The sequence below is a fragment of the Fusarium poae genome, chromosome 4 (assembly GCF_019609905.1).
Source record: "Fusarium poae strain DAOMC 252244 chromosome 4, whole genome shotgun sequence".
Classification (NCBI taxonomy): domain Eukaryota; kingdom Fungi; phylum Ascomycota; class Sordariomycetes; order Hypocreales; family Nectriaceae; genus Fusarium; species Fusarium poae.
In genome coordinates, this window is record NC_058402.1 from 183,131 (window position 1) to 205,005 (window position 21,875).

The following is a 21,875-nucleotide window of genomic DNA, read 5'->3' on the forward strand; positions in this document are numbered from 1 at the left end:
TGTTCCCCGTTACTTCTCTAACCTGATTGAGGGTAAGATTGTCAAAGCGTCGAGTACTGTCGTGTGTCGCTCGAGCCGCCTGCACCACAGATACAACACCATCTTGACCGTTTCCCCACGGTTAACGATGGATGAAAGGAGGACTTATACCAAGCAGGTGTCACTACATGTCATATCGTCATTGGACCGAATTTACTTCATGGTTCAACGTTAGGTACAATGTTCTGTCATGTCTGGAGTGTACTCAATTGAGGACATGGTGTGCAGTCTAGCGGGAGCCTCAGAGTCGTAACCCTTGATCAGAAATATGGAGAACCAAGAATCCAACACCAAACTCATACTAGTCGATTCGGTAGTTCAAACTCTACCCCGCCTGGATAACAGTTACCCGGAGACCCCAACCAATCAACTTTATTTATCATCGGGGCCAGCCTGTCTCAATAACATGGGGAATTGAACTGTACAAGACACAAATATCAGCACACTCTTTGATCCATGTAGCCACCTGATATTTCTGTCAATCACTCAATCAGACCTGCCTTTTCTGCGACACATACTCACCGTAAGTGCACAGATTGTTGTCGCACAAACGTCGTATCCAAGAATGCGAAAACTTTAACAAATACCGCAACGTTGATAGGACAATAACACTCGAATCAATTGAACATCTCCATGTCTAATCTATTCTACTACTACCACTCTATCGGCTTGGACTCTACAGGCTTGTCGAAAAACGACGGCAACTTTGAAGACTTGACCGCCTCAGCCCTGAAGAACTGACCCTTGTCAAGCTTCAGAAATCCCGTATTCTCATAACAGCCCACATACTCGGCATCAATCTCATTACTCTTGAGAATACCAAGATCCACCCATAGCAAAAGATCCCCGCCTTCCATCTCTCCACCTGGTCCGTACGCCTTCATGAAATTGCGGCGGAGCGTTACATGCGTCTTGTCGTACCGCCCCATGTGCTCCATCTTGGAAATGTCCTGCCAGATCAGAATCTGCGTCTGGCGGAGGTAGTCTAGTCCAGGGAAGATGCCGTTTTGTGTGGTTGTCCCGTTTGTCGCTCCCAATTGTTTCCCTGCTCCGAAACCGTGGCATGCCCGTGCGACTACCATGCCCTGCTCGTGACCTGCGGTGACGACGTTGGTGACCCACTGCTTTGTCAAGCCGTCGAAATTCTCATTCCAGTAATCCCGCTCGCGTTCCTGCATGGCATCGTAGACTTGGCCTTCAACCACCATACAAAGGTTGTCGGGGAAGTCGGTGATCTTGACTCTGCCGGGCCGTATCTTGTCTGGGGCAGGCTGCTCGTCCGCGTAGGTGGGAAGTGGGGAACTGAACGTGTCGCCTTCAAAGTCGGGGGTCATGCGAGATCGGTAGGCACCCCAGTACCCGGTCTTGGTGGTGAGCGGCAACAGGCTCCCGCAATGCCCGAATCCCCACGGACCCTTGCCAGTACCCTCGTACATGGCCCGAGTGGCAGGAAGACTGAATGTCTCTCTCCAAAAGCCTGCATCTTCGGGGAGTGACGCCCAGAAGGATGAGGTGTCGTCCTTCTCCCACCATTGTTTAAACTTTTGGGGGGACTCCCAATAGCTCATCCAAACCTTGGAGGGGACGTCGTTTTGCTCCATGTGTTCAACATGGATGGCAGCATTGTCGATCAGACCATCGAAGCTCTCGATGAACTTGGATTTCTCAGCGCTTGGTGCTTCGGCGTGGTATTGACAGCCAAAGACGGAGACAGTGAAGTGATGAGCTGTGGGGAAACGTGATCGAAGCATATTGAGTCGTTGTTCAAATAATTGTTTGATAGAGATCATGTTTGAAGATACGATGCTAATGACCTTATATAATCTACATAACAATTCTCCGCCTCGCGTTCTGCGGTACGTATTCCTGAATGCCGATATCTATTCACCTCCATCCTTCAACCGCTCGGATACATGTTATCCTCAAACTTTAAACACTGGATCTTTCAAAAGCATAGACGTTCATGAGTCTGGGTAATAAGTATCCGGAGAGACAGGGATCTAGCATAATCCACTGTTCGTTGGTGCGACTTGGCAAGGGACCAATTAATCACGGTGTATTGTAATTCATCCCCCTCCAAACAAGAGTCTCGGACCCCGAATATGGGGAAGGATTTCACAGACTGAGTTGTCGCATGAGTGAACGAAAAACAACGCAAAGTATGGGGGAGATCTGACTCGAGCAACGCCAAGTGCTGTACCGGGTAGATCCCCGTGAAGTATTAACTCATGTGAGGGTTCAAAGTGGCGGTAACGGCTGGGGGTCTAAGCCTTACAGCCAAGGGTTAGTCTCTCACATTTTTGGAGATTGAACTACGGTAGGGCTGTAGCGTCAATGCTAATTTAGGCTGTCAGATCTCATATCAATGACTGCTGACAAACAGAAAAGAGGCGACTTCTGATTCATTCAAGCTTCTAAAAGCTCACCGGGTGAGGCGGTGATTGAAAACCTTTTGCGTACGTCTGTCCCTCTATGATAGCACGCTAAGGTCATTACATTTCCTGAATTCAGAGCGAACGTAATGTAGATGGGAGAATCTGATCGTTCGTATTGGAGCATGCTTACATTCTCATTAATGAACGAACAACGTAGTTCCTTGTAATGTAACTTTTTCCTAGATCACCTCCCCGGCAAGGGAACAGTGAATCTCATACAGACCCCAGCTAGCTGGTTTTCAGTCTACATGATCTTTGTCTCCCCATACGACTGTCGTCCATCTGATTCACATGCGTCATAGTGTCAATATATAAAGACGATGTTGTAAGAAGTCGTTGATGATGAATCGTGGTGGAATCTACATCACATGTTTGAAGCACTGGGGAACACGTCGCCTCTGAATTTCTACGTGAACCTTGTATTTGCAGGCATTCTCGCGGCCGGCTCATATATCCGAGTTGTGTCCACTCTACACATAGACGAACTTGATCCAAGGTCCAGCATCATCTACTCTTTCCCTGCATATGCAGTGTAACTTGGACATAACTTGAATGCCATCGGGTCTGGAGAACCGAAACCTGGTTGGACTCAATCTGCCACAAACTTTCCGATTCGCAAGCCCAGGGTTGTCACCCGTATCACGTCAGGGTGTTTGACATCGGGAACTGCCGGATTATTACGAAAGGGGGATGAGAGCAGAAGTAGCCTCTTGGATGAATCCATTTTCTCAGATGTTCATCGCCATCAAACAGAGAGGACGACCAGCTAAAGACTTAGACCATTTAATTACCACATTGGCAGGTCTTCATCTAGTTCCTACTCCACCTCTTACCATTCAAACAGTGTCGAAGAAAGTCAATTGCCGAATTCTCTCCTGATGCCAGGCCGACTAGATCTACTTTGAACCTCTTCTCTCGGTACTTTGGTCTTGTATAGGTACGTATACCCATCTACCCGTTGATCCTCCATTGCGGTCAATTGGGTCTCCCCAGGTGTCCTGAGCATGACAAACCAACTCCAGACTTGACTTGTTGCTCGAAACTCGCATTTTATGCGTCCAGCACATGATAAAAACAGACTAATGTGTGTCTTGCCGACTGTACACGACATCGTGTGGTCAACTTGGGAACAGTTGGATCACGTGCAGTTCTGGTTGGGTTACTAAGCTCGCGATTTACGCGAACGATAGCAATTCGACGCGCCCTCGAACAATCTGGGGCTTCTGCCAATTGACAGACTCAATTAAAAATGAATAAAACACAATCAATCCGTCAATTCGAATGCCATGGGAAAATGCGCATCAAAACATGGTAATATTTTAAAGGTTTTGTGTTAAAATATTGAAGATAGCATATGGAACAACCGAAGACAGCCTGGAGCGGCTAGGCGAGGCTGCTGGAAGGACCATCCATCGGCTCTCAATTGACCCTCAATTAACCTGATCAATTATGAACAGTTCAATTCAGGTTGACATGAGATTAAAATACAGGCGAAATAAGCGCATTGGTAACCCATAGTGTCTAACAGCTACTTTGTATTTTGAAACATTAAAGATCATTGGTCACTTATGGAAGTGGAAGAAATGGTGACAGCCTATCCGTAGACAGGCTGGACTCAGAGTATCAGAAAAATTGCCTGCTGTAAGCATAAGAGACGAAATTAGTGGGCCACTTTATGCTTCTTAGACTATGGCCCTTAGAGTATTTATTTTGTAACCTAAGACTTGGGGTTCTGTGTAAAGTTGATAGCAAAACAATCTAGATTGACTCTCAATTGGTCAGCTTAATTAAAATTTAGATATAACCCATTTAGACGAGAAATTGAAAATGCCAGCAGGACAAGCGCATGAGAAAGCGACATTGCGGTACAGCTATTTGTGTAGACGTTAAAGATTATGCATCATTCGCGGGTGGAATAGCTGGCGATGGCCTAGAAACGCGCTGGAAGAAGCTGGTGACAATCATGAGCTGTCAATTGATCACTGCAACTAAAAATAAATTGTACCCAATCAATCGATTAATTGAGATGCCACTATAGAATGCGCATAGAGAAATTCATGTATTTTTGCGATTGATGCGTAAAACCATGAAGGTCAGTGTATGGTTCGCATTTGCGACAACTGTAAATAACGAACGAACAGCCTGGAGAAGCTAGACGGGGCTGCTGATAATCCATCAGCTCGCAATTGACCTGTATTTGGCCGACTTAATTCAGAACGAAATAAATCGAGATTAACAGGTCATTTAGCATAGAGAGCAAAGATGCGCATTAAACAAACGACGCTGTCTTGCAATTACTGCGTAAAGGGATTAAAGATCATATCTAAGTAGTGTTTGCGACAACTGTGAACAGCTGGAGAAGTTGGGCATGCTGGGCAAGGCTGCTGACAACCTGTGGGCTCCCAATTGATTAACGCAATTAAAAACAAGTCACTCCCAATTGATCAGTTAATTAAAATATAAAGGAAAGATGCGCATCGAAAAACGGACATCATTTTGCGACTACTGTGCAAGAATGGGCTTGATTCGCGTTAGGAACGACGGTCAACCGCCTGGAGCCACTGAGGGACACTGCTAAAGTTCGGCTGCCCGCCCGGAAGAACCAACTCGATGGATTGAGGCCTCAATTGGCGTCTATGGATCCTCGCTTCCAGAACTTTGACCATGCGGACCCTTTAATGACGTGCATTTCTGTTTCAATCGCGGTCGTAATGGAATGGAGAGATAAATGTTTAGGCCCGCTCAATTACTTCACGTATGGGGACAGTGGAAATGTTGGTGCTCGTAGCCGAGGCACGGTCGCGATCAGAGTCAGAGCATGGTCGGGCAAAAGTCAATTAATCCATGAGACAACATCAATTAAATACGTATTAAAATAAATGTTTAATTGTTTTACCGCCAACTGCGCATACATAAATAGTTATAGAACCCCCCCCTCCTAATTATTGACAAGTTGTAGAATGATGGAAACCGCAGGAAAATAGACGCATCCTCAATTGAACGGATCTTACAGCTGGAAAGCACCAGCAGCAAAAGAGGAGAAGAGCAGAGCACCGATGGCAAGACCGACAGTGCTGATGCCGCTCTTGGGCGCCAAAGAAGGAGCAGCGTTACCAGTCTCGGAAGAGGTCTCACTGCTGGAAGAAGCAGTGCCGGTAGCTGTGCCAGAAGAAGCAGCAGAAGAGCTATCCTCATCATCATCATCATCCTTGTTATCATCGTCCTTGCTGGAAACAACGCTCGCCTGGGCGGTAGCGGGGACATCGGCGTCCTTTGTCTTTGTGGTCTTCTTGCTTCCGCTGCAGAAAACGTCGGCGTCGCCGGCACCCTCACCGAAGAGGCACTTGGAGAGCTCGCCGATGGTCTGGTCGAGGGCGACACAGTAGATGCCGCAGTTGTCGTAGTAGCTGACAATCTTTGCGTCGCCGCAGCATTTCTCCATCATGGGGAGGTATTCGTCCTTGTAGGGCAGAGCGCAGGTGTTGTCCTGGTTGGGCTGGTTGAAGAGCTGAGCGGCGCAGGCTGTGCTGGCGCTGGGGGCCGAAGCGGAGCTGACGGTGGTGGACATTTTGACGAGTGGTTTATCGCGATGGGATTAAATTATGTTGATTAAATAAAAAGCGACCGTGGGAAGAAAGAATTAACGAATGTCGGTTGTTAATTGGAGATGCGATGGATGAGAGGGAAAGGAAGGGAGGAGAGGGAAAAAAAGCAGTACGCGTCGGGTACACAGCACAAGCGAAATAATGGATTGTCTCGCTTCCAGGGTGGTTCCAGGCCTCGGGCTGCGCATTAAGGGGTTAATCCGGGGGTCGTTCAGCCTATCATGGTTCCTGAAAACGAGTCCAAATTTAGAATCCCTCGTATCACTTCCAGGATGTGGGAACACGCCAAGGGGGAAAAAGGATCCAGTTGCCAGGCAACTTGGGGAAAGGATCAGAGTCTGTGAGATTTTGGTTCAACGGGTATTTCGTGCGGATGGAAGAGTTTGGCTGTCGCAAGAGAGAATGATAACGTTTACAATGACAAAAGGGACTTCAGATGAGGCAGATCAATTGACTGAATACTTTTTATATATTTTGCATTTTACAATAAGCGGGAAAAACTCACAAGCCCCATTGTAGAGCTCTTTGTTAAGACCATGATCCGATCGAGTGGGAAATTGATTGCGTTATGCACGGACGTTGAAAATTTGAGTGTCTCCATCTCAGCTTAATTGAAGTTTTAATGGTTCAAATCAATTACTGTAATCAACCACAGAATAAAAAAATGATCGCAACACGTCCTGCGACACATTTTCAATTAAATGAAATATATGATCACAGTACGGCGACAATAAATCTTGTGCAAATGACAGATAAACATGTATCCTCAAGGACTGACCACGGGCGGAGATCTGAGTGATTCTGCTCTGTCGCTGTAGGGTAGCGTCACGGGGAACAAAACTCCGATGCCGACAACACGTGCCAATCACGAGGACTGATAGCGATAACAAGTTGCCAAGCATACCCAATGTAGATGACCTGAAAAAAAGAGAGAACCACAAAGATATCTCACGGGAATTGATCAACAAATTATCGTGTTTTTCTATACAGTTTCTTCTTACAATAAGATCAATTGCTTCTATTTCACGGGACGCGCTTGGGAAAAAACGCGGCCTTATTCCCAATGAGGCTTGCGGGGCATTTCCACTGAGCTCACCAACAAGGTTTAGTGCTGTCTTCGGTCGCGAATCGCGCTGGAGGTTCCACTTTCATTGGGTAACAACGCGCGATGGATTTCCACAGAGCCTCACTACAGACAGTTTCTCGCTGCATTTAAATTGAACACCTTCTGTGCAGCGTTGCGTATAAAAATGAACATTATCGCATGCGCTTTTGTATTCAGTCGCAACTCAATTCCAAGTCTTACCTAGAAACACCAACAAAGTGTACAACTAACAGTCGAAGGACGTCGCTCAAATTGCTGGTCACGTGTGAAGACAGCAGCTATCAAGTGGTGTTTTCGCTGTGTGAATAACTCAAAATACTGCTGGGTAAAGTATACATTCCCTAATTCTCATTTCTTTATGAAATGATTGAAATCTCAATCATGCATCATACATTCCCTAATATAGTAAAGATAACGAGAATGGTCAATGAGAGGATGGCAAGACCAACTTGCACAAGACATGCAAAACAAACTATAGATGTAGCCAACGGATAGGGCTTTCTCATCACGTCATCTTCAACCTCACTGCCAGACCATCCAAGCTAGATACCCTCACTCTCTAAAAGCCTCCAACTTAGCCTTTCCATAATACAGACTCCAAGCCCAAAGCGAATCAACAACAAGAATATCCCCAAAACTAAAAACAAGACTCCCTCCAAAGACAAACTTGTAATACCACCATGCATTGCCATCGTTCAAGTCATCTACCTGGCACACAATAGCCCATGGCAGTACATAAAGTAGATTACTCGCAAGACTCTGATAGAGATACCACTTTGGTCGCGTCGCAACAAGGATCGTGGCAAGCTGTGTTGACATGGCGTAAAATACATAGCACCAGTCTAGACTCCGCCACATATACGCCGTCACTTCAGCTACTTCGTCTGAACCGCTGATGTATAATGCAAAGGGCTTGGCGCCGAAGAGAGTGAGGAAGATGGCTATGGGGACTTCAAAAATGATTGCGAGTGTCAAAGACCGCAGTGCTGGCCGTATGATGCCCTGCAAATCTTTCAGTGAAGCGCGAGGCTTTCGTGTGCTGATATCCACGCGTCGTCTCCAGTCTCCCCAGTTGTGTCCGATGAATTGTAACGCGGTGGCTTCCAACGCTTGCACAGGTACCATGATCAAACCCCAGCGGATAGTGTTGAATACACCCCAGGCTGTAGCATACACGGCGCCCAAGGCAACGATGGTGCTGACGAGCCACAGGTATAATGCATTCCGAACAGCTGACTCGGTGAAGAAGATTAAGCCAGGGGGTAGAAGAATCTTGAGACAGTCGAAAGATGGTCGTAGCCTTGTCTCTTGCGGATCGTGTGGTGTATGCTTGATAAAAGACCACGTGTTGGACCATAGGAAATAAACAAGGCCGGCGATGGCTGCGACGAGATTGCAGACTAATTGGATAGTGCCTTGCATATTCACCGTGGGCGTGAAGGAACCGACATGGAAGCGAGAGATGATGAGAAAGTCGAGAATAATATTGACGGCGAACTTGACGGTGCTGATGGCGAGAGGGATGTCGGGCTTATCCAAAGCTCTTGTCGATGTAGAAACGGCTGTCTCCAACGTCCCAGCCAAGACGGTGAATGAAGTGATTCGTACATAGGTCAGACTCACATCTCTGACTTCAACTGGAACGAAACTCTTTGAGAAGGAAGACGCTGCGCTTAGAAAGATGATGCTCAGAAGCAGACCAATGGATGTCTGAAAAGCGATCAAAGTATGAGTCAACTGCAAGCGTTTGGCCAGCGACCTCGATGCTTTATCGCCAATGATTACCCAAGCTGCTCGAGGTAACCCTTCATTGACAGCCTCCGAAGCCGTGTTCATGTACGTATAGGCATCCGTCAACACAACCATTGAAGAGTCAATGTTTGCGACCCATAGCTTAGACAATGTGCCGTAGAGAGCGGGCAGGATGAATGAAGCGAGATTGAAGAGTAGAGAGCCTGTGTAGTGTGTACGGTGAAAGGCTGACGGAGAAACTAGAAGGCGGACACGTCGGGTAATGCTGTTGAAGATCTTCATTCTGATTGAGTCGTCAAGGGTTTCAATCCTTTTGATGGGGAAGTCAATGGAAGGATTCGACAGCGGGGAAGTTTCTGCTTGGGATGGGAACTGTTGGAGTTGCCCCTCTTCAGGTGGTCGGCCTCCCGCATGAGCAGCGATACCACAAACGGTAAGAGCACAACAGAAATTCTGTCTCGCGAGATAAGAACGAGAACTCAATGGAGTCTTGAAAAAACTCAGGTCTGAAGACACGACGACATAATAGAAATGATGGAGTCGGCGTAGTGTACATTTCCATTAAATTGAACCATTGTAGCATCAAGCTTGAGGTAGCTTATCCGGTCTCCAATCACTTCTGTGTGTTATCTAAGCTAGACGAAAAAGCAAACGAGGGGTGATATTGATGTGTGTAACGCGAAAGCCCATCTGTTACACATGTTAAAGTGCCTTACCATGTATCCCGACGCGGCAGCATGGTATAGTCGTGGCTTTATGCGATGCCAAGGTACAAGAATAACGGTCAACAGTATTGTCCAAGCCACATAAATTGACCCACGCATCTTCCTCTCATTATTCCGGCTCCATCGTTTCCAAACCGGGGAAAACTCCAAGGCTGACCGTATGGCTCAGCATGAATACCTGGTAGACTGGGTCCCTCGCATTCCGCCTTGTGGATCGAAATCCAGATGCAAGGGCAGCAACAGCACTTTGGTTGATTCGCTGGCCTTATCGCAAAATCTGTTTGGTAACAAATACCTACCACAGACTGATTGTAAATGATTGCTATTTCCTATTGGCCCTTTTCCGAGTACCGGGCGATCGGTTGTCCACCTTGTGTCTTGGCTCACCTGTCAAAGCGGCCCGACAGGGATTCATTTATTTGCCGAACCACTCACAGTCCTCCGCTCGGATAATATTCTCGGACTCAGCCGCTGCTCGGACTCTCGAAGGATTATATGTGCCGTGTTTCTTTCCTATTCTTGACTGTAGGATCTCTTGGACTGTTGATCTTGATATGATAGGATCCATTTGCTTACATATGACGAAAAAGGAAGTTTCTGTTGACCAATATCGAAGGATATTCACGTATAAATATACCGACAAAGTCTCCTTCTTCAGTATCAACTCATCAACAGCTCATCGCTTCCCATCAATCAACTCTTGCCTCAACAACAATTCATCTTTACCCTCCCGACTTCAACCATGAAGACCTACGTTTTCCTCGCTTCGCTCTTTGCTTCTGGTGCTCTGGCCCAGAGCGCTGTAGCTGATTGCCACCGCGAAGAGTCCCCGGACTGGAACGACTGTGAGTCTCTGGAATGTGACATTACATGACCGATGGTAACTGACAATTTCGGCAACAGGCGACAAGCTTTGGAAGATCCTCGACTGGAAAGCTGGCAACCCCAGGGAGATCACACGAAACTGCGGCCGAGACACCGACCTCGACGGCGAGTGCTCTGTTTTCTACGAGGGCTCATGCCAGATCGCTCAGTGCCTCCTTGGCGACAAATGCATTGGTACCTCTGAGGGACTCATGGTCACGTCGAAGAAGATCGTCGAGAGTCAGTGCAGACGTTATGACCTCGGCGGTCGTTTCACCGACGGACCCAGCAAGTTCTTTGAGATCATTCGCTACACGGGTGTTCCCAGCCGTCGCCGTCGTTCCGCACCTTCTGGACGGGAGGAGTACACTCTCGCCGAGTACGAGCGCATCTTTGGCAAGGACCGCGACGTCTCCTTCTCCAAGGTCATTGACCAAGATGAGACCAAGGTTGATAAGCGGGATGCAAAGTGGATCAACTTTGTCACTCGTCAAGGCGTCATCAAGCCTGGTGAGCGCAAGCGAGTCAACTCCAACGAGCTCGCACCCGGTATCGAGCAGACTTGGGAGGAGTCTTCGTCTTACAGCATCGAGGTCGGCGCCACTGCTGGTGTGTCTGCTGGTCTTTTCAAGATCTTTGAGGCTTCGGTTGAGATCAGCACCAGCTACACCGAGTCCTTCAGTGCTGGTAGTTCGCTCAAGTACAGCAGCGGTAACTGCCCCAACAACGCCAATGTCTACTTTGCGCCTGTGTACACCATGTACGAGGGCAAGTTTACCGATCGGGATGGTACTCAGAAGATCTGGGTTCCCCAGCATGTGAATGGTGTGCTTGAGGGACGCTTTGTTGTTGAGTGTGTTGGCACGACTCCCGCTTAATGGGTACGTGGAGAGTGTTGGATGGCTGGGTATTTTGTTGAGATGGACTGGGAGGTGGTGAATGGTGGACTTGGGGATCTTGGGCGGGTACTTCCTGCTATGCATTCTTGATGGATGTAGCGAGTTGACTGTAGGGGATGTAAAGCTGGGCTTGTAGATACGTATTTGCTTCATTCTGTAGATTTCGGTCTTCTATTCAGATAGAATAACCTTTCAACTGTTTCGAAAATATTTGTTGTCACCGTGAAGCTTCTTGTTAATTCTGAATTCCACATGCGTAGAAGCACCATCCAAGGAGTTATGGGCGGTCAAATACTCTGTCATGCACTTGCGAGTGCTAGTATTCGTCTCAGTTGCTAGCAGACCTGTTTCAACAGCGAGACAGACAGTAGTTGGGTGTTTGCATGCAAGTGAAGACAGGTTGAAAGTTGAGCGATGATGGTAGAGGGAGACACCAAAAACGAACGACCAACGACCAGAATTTTCCAAGTTCGTTGGACACTGGCTGGAAAGATATACGGCAGGCTGGAAGTATCGCAAGTTCCCATGTTGCAAATTGAAAACTCAAATGGTGCCGTATTGTGTATCACCAAGCCTTTCTCATGCAGGCTCATATTGATGAACTGAAGTTCACAGGATACTTACAATTGTTGAGTCGAACCAGATAGTGATAAACATGTCTCTTACTGTTTCGCCACTCACAGGCAATATTGCAAAAACATCTACGATGAAATGTAATACTTCAAGATAAGACGTACCATGGACATGTTGTTTCATAACGCCATATGGCTCAGCATTAACATACACGCCTAGGGCTCTATGCAATGCGAAAAACACTCTGAGACAAGCGTTGTTTTAATGCAGAAGGTCTACTTAGGGACATATCGATGTTGTCCCGATCGTCTGACAAGTGGAACGAAAGGCTCTTTCTTGTATTAAATGTTGAAGGATAACAACCAAACAATCTCTGGTGTTGGTAGAATATATCTTTTTTTATTAAGTGATTTTTAAGGTATAAGTCCTAAAGTATATATTTAAAATTAACTTATAAAAAAATATAGTTTTTAAACCTAGATATTAATATAAATTTAATCTAAAGGTATATATTATAATTTATAAAATTAAAATTATAATTATTATTATAAAAGCTTTTATTCTTTTTAAAAATTAATTATTAAATATTTTTTTATTAATATTAATATTAATAAAATTATTATATAAAATAATAAATTTTAAAATCTTTATTAATTTTAATTATATATTAAATTAAAAAACTATTTATAAAAGTTTAATTTTTATAATTAATTTTATTTTTAAAGAAAAAATTAATTAAAAAGGTTTAATACTTTTTATAATCTTTAATATATTATTTTTATTAATACTTAAAGTTAAAATATTATTAATATATATAATTATTAAATTATTATTTTTATTTTTTTTAATTATAAGGCCTTTAATTATATAATTAATTATTAAATTAATAAATTAAAATTTAAATTTTTATTATATAAAGAGAAAAAGGCTTTAAAGGCTTTTTATAAAATTTAAAAGAAATATAGCCTTAATATATTAAAAAGTATAATATTTTAAATAAAATTATTTTTTAATTTTTAAAATAATCTTTAGAATAATTTTTAATAAAAAGAATAAATTATTAATAATTTATAAAGTATTTAATAAAAGTAATATTATTAAAAAGTTTATTAAATTAGAATTTATTATATTAAGAATTTTATAAAGTTAAAAGAAGAAGGTTTTAAGGAGAAAAGGAAAAAGCTTATAATTAATACTATAGCTTTTAATACAATAAAATTCAATATAATAGGTAGAACGTATCTATTGCAACCTCCCAACAATCAGAGAGACCAGAGTTTAACAGTAAAGCCCCAGACATGCAACGTCAGCAAAGCCATGGACTTTGACATCGGTCTCGGCGGAGGTATAAACAGATGATTGTTCAATTTGCACGAGTGTAGTATCGCAATAAGTTACAGATAAAACAGCGCAGCGCATAGGTCTGAGAGTCCCTTCACTTATCAATTTACAGGTTGCGCCTCGAGATGAGATACGACATTGCTCCAGATAGCAAGCTGGTACGCGCGGACCGTCTCAGTTTCTTGGATCTTCACGTCTGGTAGTCCTATCGCAGTCACTTTGTGTCATTCCCCGGGGAACCCGTAGAGAAGGCCTGGATTGTTTCAAATGTAGGTACCCAAAGGCTGTGAGGATGAAGTCTTTGTCGGCGCACAGTCACGGTTATTGCTGGTGAAATCATTATGGTTTCTTGATTGAATCAAGGAATAAGATGAAAAACGATAAAGGCGCATACTTGACGTTGAACTTGGGGGAGTTGCGAATTCTGATGCACAGTATTCAAGTTGTAGCAGTACCTTTGCAGCCTTGGGGTTGTTATTCTGTCACCCCATGTTTCGATTGCCTTGGAAGGGACTGTATTTGTCAAGTCTCCAACGAAGCCTGACATTGGAGTAAACATTGTTATTGCAAGAAAGACCCAAATGTAGGTGTTGTCGTCATTGTGTTGCGCATTCCCCTGGTGTCAGGTTGAGAGTTCTAAGAGAGAAGTATGAATCCGCCAGGCTCTCAGTTTCACCCTTACGATTACAGTAAAGTGGAAGAGATTGCTACTCTGAGACGTCGCTCTGCCTGCTGACCCGTAAGTGGTATTATGTCAGAGGCTTTCATCAAGGGAGTGTGTTGAGGAACGGACATCGGCTAATGTATCGAGGTACTCAACTCTCGTACGCATTGTTGCTGGTTTGTTCGTGATAGGACGATTAATGGCCATCAGTTGTTTATTCGAGATGCCTGTTGTCTGTCTGATCGGTCTCTGATACTGGTGGACTACTACCGGTTTGTCTGAGTGACCTGTGAGCCGCAGTCTCGCTAGGACGCAAGAAGCATGATTTCCCCTACCTCGGTAGCTAGCTTGCCCACTAGCTAGAACACCTAAGAGCAGGGTCAATGAAAGCTCAATTACACACACGCAAGAAGCATGAGACAAACAACATATCCAGCCAGGCTAGTGCACGTTATTGTTGGTGTTGGGACGAGTCAATATGATGTGCTGCATGGTAGGAAGAGAAATTATATTATCAGAGTTAATTATTGATTCAGCTGACTATATCAATAACTCCCAGATAAATCCCACAACACGAAGACAAGGCATTCTTATTTTATTGTAGTTATCCTTTTTTATGATGTAATTTAATCAGTATTAAACATAGCCATAGCTGGTTCCTGGAAGGTTCTGTAATCATTTGTGAATTAGACTTTCTGATGACTACCGGTTTACGAATTCAAGTCGTGTCTACAGAGATTTAGTCTACTATGAGGTTAAAAGACAATAACATCGCAACTCGAGCAGAGTATCGAGCCTCGCGTTAACAATCGCTCACAGATCATCTTGACATGGTGATGGAGATGTTGAGGTGCGAAACTTCCCTTCTTCCTCACTCAGTATGGCCGTCCTACCGTCATCGAACTTCATAGCCCACGAAAGGATCTCCTACGTAGGGATATTGTCCCTTGCAATCTGTTGTACATCTTGAAGGTATTGGAACCATTGGCAATCTTCGTATATTCGGTATCTTCTGGGAAATCCACAGTATAAAAATGTCAGATTGTCATTTCAATATCTGGATTCGACAGAATTTCTCAGTCTCACCACGTGATGCCCTACGTAAGGGTGCAGAAGGAATGGAGTGGGCGTTTTGTATCATGTCGGTGATGTGAACCACCGAGCATAGAAAGTAAACTTGCTTTATTCTCAAGTTTAATATTCGAGGCTAGTCGAACGTGTAAACGCCCAGTATGGCCCATTGGTAGATAATCGGGCATTGTTTATGTATGTGTAGGATTACGTACGATAATGAACGAAACTGCATGACACCAGAAAATATAGAGTAATGTATATCGCTTCTTGCCCAAAACATGATTCCTATGCATTGGGGAAGGACAAGTAACCTTAGGCTTATATGCTTTTGAGCGTATATTTAATAGTGATATCTTGACTTTCGTGGTCTCTGCCTTCTGATGGCAATGTAATTTCTATTATTTCCCTTCTAAGCAAAAGTTGCAAATATTGAGGTTTCTGAACAATTAAGTCTGCTGGACATTATTCAGAATCAACATATCACAACTACGAAGGATATAATAAGTACTAAGGAAACTGCGGTTGACTGCGATAGGTAGGGAACAACAGTAGTGAGAATAACCTCTTTGCTGATAGACGGAACGTGAAAAAACTTGAGATAAATCAAAGAATATTATGGGAATAGAAACTAAAAAGAATTTGTTGCCGAATTGGCCTAAAACAATTAAAAACAATGGCCATGAATCCGATTGCACTGTTCCCGCAGGCTGCATGCACAGAGCTGGATGAGTACACGCAAGGTACATGTCAAGGGCAGGATACCTACACGCAAAAGACAAACATGCTGCACGCAGCTTTCACACAACCTTCATGCAATCTTTTGGCAGGTTCCATGCCCATGAGGAGTATTCAATAACGTATTTAATGCAAATAACGGAAACCCAAAAGTGAGTAATAAAGAAGATACTTGTCTAAATGGATGTATTCTTTATATACTTCTTGTTGAGTTATGTCAGAAACACTTTCTTAAAATGCCATGACGTCATGCTGGACGGAAATGCCAAGAATCGATCTTTTCAGCGTTGTGAACTTGTTTATTTTGCTCTCAGGGTACTACCACCTTGTGCCATTTGAGCTCTTCCTTCAGACTCATTTATAAACCAAAACGATGCAACAGACCATGTCGCCTCCCTGTTATTGCGTGCATGGTGACGTTGATTGCGTCAGGACTGCTTGGAGATTTCAAAGTTGAGATCAAATGATCTCATGTCAGGCATAGAAATTGTTACGCAAAGTCATTTGTAGTACAACATTGTCGTCGCAGTACTCACTCACTGCATGTCGTATATTTTCAATGTGCTAACAACTAAGCTGGACAACTAAACCACCTTATTGGGTCTATTTGAATTTCTTTCCTTTACTCGTAAATACTAGTCCAAGCCTCTCAATAACTCCAATTGTATCAACTGGTTACAGACGCTTTTTCTTTCGCTTCATATCTAACAAAGCGTAGAGCTTGCATTACTTACAATGATTATGATACAGGGCGAACAACACTGAATGATCCGACGTTAGTTTAGTCCTGGGGTGTAAATCATTCTCCATAGCTTTGTATCTTCTCATATTTCGGTTTGGGATTATTAACTTTTAAGATTTTGGCAATATTCCCCATTTTCGACCGTCGTGCTCAGTCTGAACGATGGACTTGTCACTCGAAATCATGGGCTCGATCTTAGCTGCCCCTCTCCAAACATCTCACTGCCATAACAAGTCTTCGTACTTATCGTCATTCACTCTTCATTGTCTTGTCGTCATTGTACTGGACCATGGTAGTTGGGAAGTCAGGACACTGTTGCGCGAAGAAGGAAAGAAGAGTCACATTGAATGGTGGCGAGATGAGTGAAGTTGAATGAATAGCGAATGTTAGTTTTTGCACTTGCTAGTAATAAATTGGCGGCAGAGGTCACCTTGGTGACAAGGCTACGATCGCAAGGCTCGTCTGCTTGAAGGTGACGTGAAAGTTGCTAAAGAGAGGAAAACAGGACAGACTTCATATAGATCTATGCTTTTTCACCTATTTCGATTAGACCGTATATAATGTGATATATATCATTTAGATGGGCATATATTAATTTAACATTTGTCTCTAATGGAATCACATTGCCAGTTGAATTAATAACCTAACTGGAGGTTGTCTGTGTTACTATCTTGGGCAGTCTCTTTTCTTTTGTTGTGCTTATCGTTTCTCTCAAAGTAATAGACACATGGTCTTGGAAGACACGTAGCAAAACAGTTCAGTGTTGTCCAAACACGTACCAAATGGATGGATAAACCGTGGACGTCGTTAATAGCAGGATACATCTGGGTCCTCGGTTGAGTGCATAGCGAAAGCCATTGCCTTTCTAAAATGACAGATCCTCCCTCTCAGACATTCAGTCTTTGTCAGGTTTCGCATTGATTGTGAGCAACTCCGTGACTAACAGCCCAGAACCTCAGAACATAAGATAGCAAGATGAATAAACCTGACGTGGAAGTGTGGATGACAGAAACGAGACATTGGGCAGGAAATATGCATCTACGCGCTGTATCCAGCATGTTGGAGTTTTGCGTGGGGATAAACAACCACATCCAGGAAAACAAAGCTCGATTGCATAATTCACTCAGCGTACATGGTTTGTTTACCGAGATCGCGCTCCCTTAGTCAGCATTTCCATCTCTGGAGACTATCACATCTCGGTAATCCACAAAGTAGGTAAGGCTAGTAGGTACCAGAAAAAATCACCTCTCAAGTCTTAGGTAATAAATATAAATAGTCTAAGAGGTATAGTCTAAGAGGCATAGTCTAAGAGGCATAAAGCGGTCCACTAATTTCATCTCTTATGCTTCCCGCTGCTAATTTGTCTAATACCTAGAGGGGAGGATATCTTGAAAGTTTGACTCTGCGCCGAACCAATGAACAGTTTCAATCCTTGGATAGAGCTATGTAATCTACATGTCCTGGCCGACCAGTTGGAAAGTTGTCAACTTCACTGGCCCCAGTGGAGACAGAGGAGCGCTTTAAGCACCATTTGGAACAAATCTTTGAGTTATTGTATGTATATCTCTCATCCTCAGTAAATGAGGTCAGCAACGTAGTGGCCGCTACACGCATCCGTGAACTGTACAGAGTCATATAAACATACTTCATAGTACGCAATAGATACATATTAGCCACTGAAGTGCACGACGTGCGACACAGCACAGGTGGTTTTGGGCCACGAGTAAGAACGTAACCACTTGAACTTGAACCAGAGTGTTTGCGTCATGGTGGATGTCGTTAGATCATGTGCTCTTTGTGGGAAAATCTAAGAAGTCAATAGAATGTGTTAAATAGCGAGAAACCCGCCAGGCCTGTAGAGATAATCCGAAAGTTCATATGGCCTATCGATATCACCAAAATCAATTACGTAAATAGGTTCTCGAGATCATCTACTCCCAGTAGTCTAATATATTCTCGAGACATTGTGCAGATTATCGAAGGATTTGACTATGGATATATGCTACTCACCAGGTGACTATAATATCGAATGTCTACAAGTTGAGTTCCTTAGATTCGTGCACCAACTTCAACAAGTCTGATAGTTACAACACGCCTCAGACAAGTCTACGTGTACCTCCTCTGCCCGAGATGTAACAAAACCATCGTGGAAAGGTTCAGAGGGACCGTGAAAAGGGTATAGGAAGCCTTGAATAACATGTGCCAACTTGAGTTGTCATTGACAGTCTGATCCAAGGGCAACAAGTACCTCGAGAAATACAGTGTGGGATCTGACAACCGTATGAATGTAAACAGACCCATACACAAGACCTTGAACAGAATAATTCCTAAACACCTTCGTGCCTGTATCCAGAGTCATCTTGTGCCCCAATACCTGATTAGGAATCATTTCCGGGCTGAAGACTAGGTGCGTGTCATTGAGTACTCATAAGGACGACTTGATTTTGATGGATCTGTGTAAGAACTCCTTCTACAGCAGATCCTTCGTGGCAGCATGTGATCTTGTTGGAAATGCCCCGGCAAGTGACAACCGGTGATAAGACCGGTGATTAGATAGCTGATTAAATAGGCTCAGACTAAACCTAATTTAAGCAGAGATAGTTCTATTAGCCGCGATCTTCTCATTAAAAGCAGGATCAATTCGATTCTTAGATAGAAAAATAAGGCTTACTAAATACCTTAAAATTCATACTAAATACGGTGCAAATAGCTGGTCATCACAGATCTTGATTGTATAACGATCACCGTACTATAGGGTGATATGCGTTTACCAAAGGATGCGTATTGTTGAATGAAAACTCGATCTAGAGTTAAATGCGGGTTGGTCATATATGTTGTTGAAACCGGATATCATGATGTTGAGTGATGTACTAGGGTTGCCTAACGCACGATAAAGTATAATGATGACTAGAAGTATGAAAACCATTAGAGCGATGTCGAGAATTTCCAATCGGCTTCACGAGATCAAGAACCTTTAAGAGAATTATGCACAGGCCCAGATTTCAACGGCGTCAAATGCAGGTATCAGTCGTGCTACCTCTGTTTCCAGGAGATCGCCGTAGAGACCATGGCCTGATTGAGAGGTCAAACGTCAGCTCTACTGCCAATAAGCCAAACTGAACGAAGGAAGAGTCGATAGTAATATTAGAAACAAACGGTATCTTCATGGACTGTCTGGTTAATGCAAAAGGAATTGGTATCAGACAGTGATAGAGACTGGATAATACATCGACATTATGATGAAAGACAAGAGCGTCGACCTCGCCCTCTGCGAGGGGACCAGTACGAATATGATCATGGGCGGGTATCATGCATAATATCCTGGACGCATCATTCTGCGCCGTATAGGATTAAAAACTCAACGTATTGGCCTACCCAAGATTTCGTTATGGCTTGAATCCTACTTCATCAAGCAGCACTTGCAGTCCGGCTTTGACGAAGTAGAGGGACGAGTATTGAAGATTTCTCTGTGACGGCACCGTTTGTATCGTCATCTCTGGCGGGTCCACGATCTATGATGGGAAGTGGGTTGCAAGTGGCAACAAGCATGAACTCAGTAGCAATCTGAACAACCCTCTGCCCGACGAAAGTCCAATATCACATTTCGCCATAATTGTTCGCCACTGGTTTCAGCGTGGACCCCGAGATTATGCAACACGATTAACCGATGGATGCTTAGTTGATCACAAGCCCAGGATTTGATGACACATTGACCGCAGTCAGTCTCGAGTCCACCGTAAATACGGTCATCACCGTAGGCCCTAGCCTGAATCTCTCCATGACTGAAACCTGTTCTGTATCCATCAAATGGTTGGAGTTTTGTGGAGTGTTACGTTATATTCCGAGATTCCTGTGATGTGGTGAGTTATATACTGCACAATCCTATGCCTGGCTGTGGTTGAGACTGCAGTATAGGTGGATAAAGGACTAAAGAAACTGAGAAGAAGAACGCTGAATTTGCCATAATTGAAAGAAGGAAGATTGAAATAGACAATGAACTACGTGAACATTGGCAGGAAGACAATGAGGACCGGACAGGAGTAGGATAGACATTGCGAACCGAGACAAGATTCATTGAATCAGTTATGCAACAAATATAAACGCAACGCTGCACATGTTTCCATGGACATCATTTCTTTTACATCCACCCTGCGTGCGAAGATTACCGTAGTATATCCTGATCGTGATACCGACGCCGATCCGGTGCTTTTGCATGAGTATACGCCCACACGAACACGATTCTCGTCGCGTTCGTATTCTCGTTGTGTTATGATCCACTGATGTGCGCCGGTGTTACCTTGTTGGTCTAACTTAATCAATAACTGTTCAACAAATTGTTTGTTGTATATGCGCGCAAAAGCATCACGAGACGACGAGGCTGACTAATATTAATGACAAGAGGGCGGAGGAACTCCGGGATATATTCGGTTGATTAGCTTGCCTATGATCCGACTGACCATCCCAATATGAACCTTGATCGACAATGTGTATCATGAACTCAGTATCAATTATAAAGTTCCGTATCGTCGACATGAATTTGAACGATGACGCGTAGTCGATCACAATAGACTCAGCTATCTCTATTCACCTGCTCATTATTCAGCTCTCCAAGTATCCCGCTCTCAATAACCTTGAAAGGCAGGCTGGTATTCACAAGGCATACGCGGACATTAGCATCAGAGCTCTCTACTTCTTCCTTATCATCTTTAATCTCGGCGGTCAGCTTCTTACTAACGTTTCTAGTTTTGATTTTTAGCTACTACTTGCTTAGTGCTCCTTTTTACCTATAATAAGGAGGAATATATTTAGTCGTTAACTGTATAAAGATTTCTTTCCCTCATCGCCGGAGTGGATCCAGAGACGAATCCCATTTGTAAAAGAGCCCTTGTTCTTGAAGTTAATCAGCATCTTCGCGTTGTTGAGGTTCAATATGGAGAACGTTGTGGTAAGGTACTTGTGGTTTCCAGAGCGTGGTTTTATCATATGCTCTGTCGTGCGCATCTGGTCAGATTGCAACAGTACTTTTCAAAAACTGATTACCATGTCCATATACAAGTAAATCCTAACCATGGTTAACCTTAATATCTGCCATCGAGGGTCTACATCTAAGCATTGGAGCAACAGAGAGATGGATGCAATTTGAGAGGATAAAGGAAGAATGACCTAGCCATTGTATAGAAGCGGTTGGATTTCATGTCGTACAGGAATAGGGGTGGATTATTGTCATGAAAGGACGAAGTACTTCTAAATTTACAACGAATCACGCCCTGGTCCTTTAACAAAGTCGGTACACATTTCGTCTACGGCACAAGTCATACGTCT

The 21,875-nt window shown here is 43.9% G+C and overlaps 5 protein-coding genes across 5 annotated transcripts; 1 reads left to right on the plus strand and 4 right to left on the minus strand.

Annotated features, from left to right (window-relative positions):
* Positions 1-692: 692 nt before the first annotated feature.
* Positions 693-1,829, minus strand: FPOAC1_010178 (uncharacterized protein; the record flags this gene model as incomplete). The annotated part of the gene is made up of 1 exon (XM_044854573.1): positions 693-1,829. The coding sequence occupies one exon, from the start codon at positions 1,827-1,829 to the stop codon at positions 693-695; it is 1,137 nt and encodes a 378-aa protein (XP_044701886.1).
* Positions 1,830-5,481: 3,652 nt separating this feature from the next.
* FPOAC1_010179 (uncharacterized protein) lies at positions 5,482-6,042 on the minus strand (the record flags this gene model as incomplete). Its single annotated transcript, XM_044854574.1, has 1 exon — positions 5,482-6,042. The coding sequence occupies one exon, from the start codon at positions 6,040-6,042 to the stop codon at positions 5,482-5,484; it is 561 nt and encodes a 186-aa protein (XP_044701887.1).
* A 1,694-nt stretch (positions 6,043-7,736) lies between these two features.
* FPOAC1_010180 (uncharacterized protein) lies at positions 7,737-9,218 on the minus strand (the record flags this gene model as incomplete). Its single annotated transcript, XM_044854575.1, has 1 exon — positions 7,737-9,218. The coding sequence occupies one exon, from the start codon at positions 9,216-9,218 to the stop codon at positions 7,737-7,739; it is 1,482 nt and encodes a 493-aa protein (XP_044701888.1).
* Positions 9,219-10,403: 1,185 nt separating this feature from the next.
* Positions 10,404-11,403, plus strand: FPOAC1_010181 (uncharacterized protein; the record flags this gene model as incomplete). The annotated part of the gene is made up of 2 exons (XM_044854576.1): positions 10,404-10,506; positions 10,565-11,403. 2 exons carry the CDS (start codon positions 10,404-10,406, stop codon positions 11,401-11,403), a joined length of 942 nt encoding a protein of 313 aa, XP_044701889.1.
* A 9,962-nt stretch (positions 11,404-21,365) lies between these two features.
* Positions 21,366-21,623, minus strand: FPOAC1_010182 (uncharacterized protein; the record flags this gene model as incomplete). Its single annotated transcript, XM_044854577.1, has 2 exons — positions 21,366-21,554; positions 21,594-21,623. The coding sequence occupies 2 exons, from the start codon at positions 21,621-21,623 to the stop codon at positions 21,366-21,368; spliced, it is 219 nt and encodes a 72-aa protein (XP_044701890.1).
* Positions 21,624-21,875: the final 252 nt, after the last annotated feature.